Source organism: Balearica regulorum, chromosome 3 (assembly GCF_011004875.1).
Source record: "Balearica regulorum gibbericeps isolate bBalReg1 chromosome 3, bBalReg1.pri, whole genome shotgun sequence".
Lineage (NCBI taxonomy): Eukaryota > Metazoa > Chordata > Aves > Gruiformes > Gruidae > Balearica > Balearica regulorum.
Genome location: NC_046186.1, coordinates 79,975,764 through 79,983,524, shown reverse-complemented (window position 1 = coordinate 79,983,524; position 7,761 = coordinate 79,975,764). Strand labels below are relative to the sequence as shown.

Below are 7,761 nucleotides of genomic sequence, written 5' to 3'. Positions count from 1 at the left end.
CTCCGTTACCTCCGCTACTGCTGGGCCCGCCCGCTCTACGTCACGACGCTATGCTAGCGCGCGGCGTCACGCCTGGCTCGCGCGGGAAGAGCCCCGCCCTGGCACGGGGCCGCGCCACAGCGCGGAGCGCGAAGGCGGTGGGTGGCTGTGGCGCCTCGCAGGGAGCGGGAGAGGAAGGGGCTGCGCCCGCCTGCGCCTCTCGGGCAAAGCGGTGCTGTGTGCCGCAAGGCCGTGAAGAAGCGCTCCAAGATGCCGAAGCCCGCTGCCGCTTCCCCGGAGGGAGGAAAGCGGCGCCAGGGCCTGTTGGATAAAGACAGCGTGAGCGGCTGCCTGGGCGGGGGTTAGCTGCTGGAGGCCGGTGCCGGCGGTGCTCCCGCCCCGGCCGGACAGGCTAGCTGTGTAAGAAGGGAAGGGGTGTGAGGGCGGCGGCAGGAACAACGGCCGCCCTGCGCGCGGCCCTGGCGGTCCGGTGGCGCCGGCCTGCCGCCGCTCCGCCGTGGTGCTCGCCTGGGGCGGGGGCACCGGCCCGGCACTGCAGCTCTTCCCCTGGCGAGCGATGGGGCGAGGCTTGGGTCCTTGGGAAGGATGGTACTGTCTGTGGAAGAACTTGGGGCTGGGTGTGTGATTAAAAGGTGAGTGTGGTCTCGTGAAAACCTGTATCAGAAATGCTTTTCTCTTTAACTATTCCTATCTGTTTTACATCTGGTTTGGGATAGCTTGTCCCCTTTCTACTTGTCTGGATGTCGTGTTCCCAATCCACCTTGCAGCAGGTGTGCTGCCTTCTGCATTGGGAGGCAGAGTTGTGAAAGCCTTGTGAAGGTAAAAAGAAGGCTGGGGTGGTGCTCTCTTTCCAACTTGGGGTGCTACGGTAAGTCTCCTAAGTTAGAAGGTGTGCCATCTTTTGAAGAAACAAACAAGAACTGTTTCTTTAAAGCAACTATTGGTTATTAAAACAGACTTATTAATAAATGGCATTTCTTTCAGATAGCAAAAGCTTTCTTTTCTCAGCATACTTACTTCCACATGTCTGAGGTTAAACCAATGTAGTAAAGTCCAGTAATGTAAGAATAGGGTTTTCTTACAGTCAAGTGCAAAGTTGGTTCTTGAATTTTTGAGAGATTCTTTCACAACTGTGGTGAGATGAGGCCAGGTGCCCACCAAAGCTGTTCTATCGCTCCCCTCCTCAGTTGGACAGGGGCGAGAAAATAAAACAGAAGGCTTGTGGGTTGACATAAGGACAGCGAGAGATCATTCACCAATTATCATCATGAGCAAAACAGACTCAACTTGGGGAAATTAGTTTTATTTATTGCCAATCAAATCAGAGTAGGATAATGAGAAATAAAACCAAATCTTAAAAATACCTCCCCCCACCCCTCCCTTCTTCCTGGGCTCAACTTCACTCCTGATTTCTTTCCCTCCGCCCCTCAGTAGCACAGGGGGACAGGGAATGGGGGTTACGGTCAGTTCATTGCACGTCTGTGCCACTTCTTCCTCTTCAGGGGGAGGATGACTCACAATCTTACCCTGTTCCAGCGTGGGTCACTCTCACAGGAGACAGTCCTCCGTGAACTTCTCCAACACGAGTCCTTCCCACAGGCTGCAGTTCTCCATGAACTGTTCCAGTGTGGGTCCCCCACAGGGTCACAAGTCCTTCAGGAACATACTGCTCCAGCGTGGGCTCCTCTCTCCATAGGGCCACAGGTCCTGCCAGGAGCCTGCTCCAGTGTGAGCTTCCCACAGGGTCACAGCCTCTTTCAGGTGCCTCCACTTCCTCCTGCTTGGGGGCTTCCACAGGCTGCAGGTGGATATCTGCTCCCCATCATCATCCGTGGGCTGCAGGGGGACAGCCTACCTTGCCATTGTCTCACCAAGGGCTGCAGGGGAATCTGTGCTCTTGGTACCTGGAGCACCTCCTCCCCCTCCTGCACTGACCTTGGTGTCTGCAGAGTTGTTCCTCTCTCATACTGCTCCTCTGTCTGGCTGCAATTGTTGTTGCACGGCAACTTTTCCTCTTCTTAACTATGTTATCCCAGAGGTGCTACCACTGTTGCTGATGGGCTTAGCCTTGGCCAGCAGCAGGTCTGTCTTGGAGCCGGCTGGCGTTGGCTCTATCAGGCACAGGGGAAGCTTCTGGCAGCTTCTTGCAGCCCCCCACTACCAAAACCTTGCCATGCAAGCCCAATACAACAACGGAAGTAAATAGAAATGTAATCGCAACATTGTGCTAAAACTTGGAATCTTGGTATTTGTATTGTGAAATACAGAAATTGCTTGGTTTATTAACCGTTTGTGTAGAGATATCAGTGAGATTTTTGGTTGCCTCATTATTAAATGGCTTTTTGCACATGAGGAAATGATTATGAAAACTTCAGTCACTAACACAAGTTTAACTGCTATTAACAGCAATATTAGAAGTTGTGTGCAATAGACATGAATTTTCTTCCATCTAATGGTACAGCCTGAAGGTATTGTGACATCCTGAACCACGTTAGCAAAGAATTGCTGTTTGGATTGTGACCTTTTTCACAGGTTAATTTCCACTGACATGGATTGGTATGCTCATTTGAGCAGCTCAGATGGTAGCCTTAAGGTGGTTTTTATTCTGCTAGGAGACCTGTGATGAGCATGTAGGGGCTATAGTCTTTATAGATCTGAGTTTCAGTTAGAAGATGATGAGTGTCCACAGCCTAGATGCAAATGTGTTTGCTCCTTGCATTTTTAGTGTGGTGTAAGTATTATTCAGAGTTTGCATTGTTGGCATGGTATCAACAAAACACCTTTGGCCAATTTGCACTAGGACTGCCAATATCACTGTTTTTTAACAGAATTATCTAACAGTAAGGAACCAAAGGAGAGATGTAAGTAATGTCCATAGTGTTGGCAGGGCTAAAGTGTAAGTGATTTCATAGAGAAGAAACTGCATTGCTTCACTTACTCTCAAACTCCTCTGAAAGATTTGTGAGCCCCTGAGTAGTGCATCTTTTCAAATAATTCTGACTATATTTTTATATTGTCCATAAATATATGATTTTTTTTTTAATACTTCTTAGTGTAATCGTTGCACTGTGGTGTTATATCACCTTTGTGCTCTTTTCTGTTCTTCTGAGAAGGAAGTGATGATTTTCTCTCACCTAAGTTCTAGTTGTAGTCAGGAAGTGGAGCAAGGGACTGAAAAGTTAGCAAAACTTGAAAGTGATTAGTTAGGAGACAGCTGTTATGGAAAACTGTAGCATTTGTTATGATCTCATTGGTTCCATGTGCTTTTCTGTCTTTGTTGTTACTTTACAGTTCTGTTTTAAGCTAGCAGTGGAGGGCAGCAGGTGACATCTGTGTGCATCATCAGAATTGCTGCTTGCATTCATAGACGGCCCAACTTTATTATGTGTGTTGAAGAGAATGGTATTACACAAGCTGCATGGGGAGAAAACTTGGATCTTCAGAGTTCTGATGCCAAATAAAAAGAAGTACTACTCTGTTCTTAAGTTCCAAGCAAAATTACAAAGCTTGCAAATTGGAGCATATTTATTCCTTTCATTATTTTTTTTAATGAGCAAATTAAGTCATTAATACATAAGGCATTTGTTTAGTGGCTTCACAAGGAAGGAGGACAAGTAAAATTACACACTAAATGAACTGAGCATATATTTTGGGTTTTGTGTAGACTTTGAATGAAAAGCTTGAAGTTCTGGTTTAGAGTCTCGCACACGTTAATATCAGTGCTCTTTTACTTGGAAAATTGAGTGGATTCAGAGTGCTAGTATAGTGTGTCTGCTCAACTGAGTTTAAATGCAAACTTCATTTGGATTGCAGTGGAAAAGAAATTAAAATTGAGTGGAATTTAACCACTGTTCTGTTTTTTTCAGTCAAAGTGGTAGTGTCAAAACAGCCAGCAGAAAAGATACCTATTTTCTAGCTTTTCTTTTTCTGTAACGTATTTGTAGACTAATTGGGTTTTTTCTCTTAACTGTACACCATAACGTATTATCTAGACACTGTTAAATGCTAAAATATCGGGATGTGAAGTGGACTTTTTTATTATTTTGCACAGACAAAAGGAAAAAGGACGCAATCAAATTATGAAGTTTTAGATATGGCTCCAGTGGAAGAAGAGTGTTTTAGTGATTCAAAGAAAGCTAAGCTATTGACACCAAAAGCTAATAAGGCGAAGATAAGATATGCTAATACATACAGACTGGAGTCACGTAATAAATTTCGGGATTGTTTAGTAAGAGACAAAGCTCAAGCGATACTAATGGTATAGTATTTTTTTAAATTAATTGTCTAATTTTATTGCAAAAGTAGGTTGTCTTGCAAAGATTATGTTAATGGAACAGTATAAGTTGCATAAACTTAAATTTATGCATAAATCCTTGCAGACTTTGAGTTCTGGCACACAAATGTAATGTGAATGTGCTGCATTCTGCAAAGTGCAAAAGGCCCTCTGTAAGATCGCCACTGAGCATGTGCTGAGGTGGAGCTGAAGCTTCTTAAACTCTTAACCATTTCTAAATCAAATTGAGCTATAGCACAGTTCAAAGTACCCTAATGTGCAAAATATCCAGTTATGTGAAGATCCTGACCCTGAATTTGTAGAATTCTACTCCTTCAATTAGTTCTGCTAATATCACGACCTGCATAAAATATACTTGGTGTCCTTGACAGTCTGACTGCCACATGTGAATGTTAAGCAAAAATGAAGGAGAAAAATGTGTTGAGATGATAAGTAGCTATTTGTGATACCTTCAATAGTTAAAACTAACTTGTAATTCTGCTGTCTGGAAGACATGCCTTGGGTATTTGGAACAGGTATTTGTAGCACTCTTTTCCAGTGAACCGAGTCCAAATGATGGAGAAGAATACACTCCTGTTTGTTAAATGGAGATTGGCTGGATGTGTTTGTCACTTTTGAAAAATAGATACCATTCTAGAGTAAAAATAGTGCAGCCTTTGCTGTTTGAGAGCATCATCTATACTGACTATTCTCATTAGTTCTTCTAATTTTTTTTTGTAATGGAAATGACTGTAAAAATTTTTTTGCAAAAGACCACCAGGATGAAAACTAAGATCTTCCAAAATTTTTTTTTCATAGAACAGACTTCAACAACCCAAATACGATGGAGTTTCTAGTCCCTCCTTGTGTGCTTCAATCTCAGAAGAAATACTAAAGGCTGTGAAGGAATTGGACTTTGAAGTATGTGGTATCAGTACTAATTGTGGAAAAGGCAGGTCAGGCAATACATGTGAGCAAACAAATTATTCATAGTATCTTTTGCACACTGAAAATAATTGTTAGAACTGTATGTTATCTCCTAGGCGTTCATCTGCATTCAGCAGCTTAACTACTTTGAGGTGGTCTTGAAGCCTTTAGGTTCTTTATGGGGAGTAGTATGCCAGGTGACACGTGAAGGTACTGCTGTGCTTCTCCCTAACCCTGTGAAGGTTGTCATCTTTCTGAGTTCAGTAACAGTGATAAGCAGCCCATGCTGCTCTTCCTTGTCAGCCAGTTAGTTCAACTGTGTGCTGTGCCAGTACAACTGCATGACTGCAGTGGGTTTTTTTCTTTTTCCAATGTACTTGGATCTCCAGTTGAGTTGTCACATTCAGCACAGAGTACTGTGGAATTGTAGTGTGGGGTGACATGGAAAGGAACTGGTGGCAAGGAAAGGGATGGAAACTGTTTCAACTGTAGCTGCCACCAAACATGCTTCTGGGACTGCAAATTAACATTAGTGATCTGAACTTGGCAAACTCAAAACAAAAGTATTCTAGACTTTCCTGTGTTGTATATAAATGTACGTGTATGGCAAGCATTCAGAATACTTCAAGGTATCTTGCCAAGTGTCAGAGAGCACTTCTATTTAGTAGTGTCTGAAGGGTTGTGCGCTTGAGTAATGCAGCCGGTCTGTGAGGGGCCTGCATCTACCTATTGGTCTGATGATGTCTCACAGGGCGCTGCCTCTGAAGTTGTACTTTGAGGAGCTGTAGATTCAAAGGGATTACTGGAATGGTCCAAGTTAACTTTTTTCTCTTGGGGAGTATGTTTATTCCAGCAGTCAATTCACACATTTTAGCTCTGAAAACAATTTTATCAAAAAAGCTGAGAGCCTAGCAAATGGTCACGGGTAGACTGGGGTAAGCTGGAGATAGAGGAGCAGGGGACGTGACATGACTTCTTGGTTGCCTGTGTTCCCAAAACTAATGTCTATTCGTTTTGCTTTTGAAGGGGTGCTGTTACAGTACATTAAAGTGCTAGCAAGTGAACATGAGAGAGAATTGAGTTTTTGGTGTGGAGATTTTTTGGATCTCTTGGAGTGGAAGCTTTACTGTGAACCAAGAATGTGTGTTTTAACATTGAATAGGACTTGTTCATTTTCTCTGTAATTTTGCGGTTGTTGTTACTATTTCTAACTCTCATAATGCAATTATGTTAGTATTTATATATTGCTGTGTGTTCTTTTAAAAAGTATAAAAACAGTGCGGTTTATAGATTCACAAATAGCTTTTTATTTTCTTTCCTTTAGGTTGCCAGCAGATGGGTCTGGGATGTTCAGAGAGACACTTGGGTTTCCGCTAAATGTGAAACTGAAACATTTGTTGCACTGGCTTTGGTAATGGCTTGTTATTATGAGTAATACTCTAAAAGGCACAGCTGGTTTTGTGCATCACAGTGCCAGGTAAATTTGGAAATTTTCAGAATGTCATTGTTTTGGTACTAATTTTTGTCCTAATGCTGTTGGCACATTGAAATTGACTTTCAGTTGAGATAATTTTGCTCATTTTTCCCTGTTAAAAAAACCCACAAACCAACCCCCCCCCCCAAAAAAAAACAAAAAACCAACTGCTTTTGAAATGTGTATGGTTGAGTACACATGGGCTTCATCTGTCGTAATGCTCTGCTGTGGAAGCAGGTGATGTGAGGCCAAACTTAGCAAAATTTTGAATGCTGCTTGTCTGTTGCATGCCTAGAACTGTTAATGAATGTTTACAATAAATTGCAGGTATTGGTATTCTTAAAAGCACGCACTTCTTAAAAGGCAATGTTCAGTTTTTTTCTAGTTGTGTCTTTGATAAAATGCCAGTCTGTGTAGAAACCTGGCTGGAAGGGAAGCTGTGTTTTGCGCACTTAGAAATTTGTGCAAATTTCCAGTCGTTTGCCTTGAAGCGTAAGTTCAGTCATTAGCTTCCCAGCGCCTTAAACTCGCATTAAGTATCAGCTGCGTTCAGGCACGGCTTCTGATGGCAACGGCAGCAGGATGATGGGGTCGGTGATGAGGCTGTCGATGCTGTCCTTGCCAATTATGGACCAGTCAAGTATGATGTTTTGAAAAATAAGACTCTGGCAGATCTGTGAAGTGCGTAGACAACCGCTTTTGGAAGTGCCGTGTGTGGAAACGGAGCCTTTCCCGTGCCCGTGGTATTGTTAAGGGCTGGAAGTGAACGCAGGCGGGCGGTGGTGCTTCCGAACACCCCTTGGCCTGCTCGGCTCGCAGCGCGTTTGGAGCCGCGTCCGGGCAAAGCCCGAGGCCCGGGGAGCAGCCCCAGGTCCGGGGAGCGGGTGGGCGCACCCCCCCGCAGCGAGGCGAGTCCCCGGGAGCGGCGGCCCGGGCTGCCGCCGGGCAGCGGCTTTGCGCTTTGTTCGCCGGGGCGGGGGCCGTGCGCGGCCACGGAACGCGCGTGCGAGCGGGCGGGCGCGCGCGCCGCCCCGGCGGGACGAGGGTCTCTTCTCCTGCCGGGGATGGGCCGCGCTCCGCCTTCGCC

General features: G+C 44.9%; 1 protein-coding gene across 1 annotated transcript; it reads left to right on the top strand.

Annotated features, from left to right (window-relative positions):
- The first annotated feature begins 179 nt into the window (after positions 1-179).
- On the top strand, positions 180-6,817 carry DYNLT2 (dynein light chain Tctex-type 2). The gene is given in 6 exon segments (XM_075748626.1): positions 180-632; positions 717-819; positions 4,052-4,258; positions 5,093-5,190; positions 5,192-5,243; positions 6,525-6,817. Coding segments are annotated over 6 exon segments (618 nt in total). The 5' UTR covers positions 180-585; the 3' UTR covers positions 6,636-6,817.
- Positions 6,818-7,761: the final 944 nt, after the last annotated feature.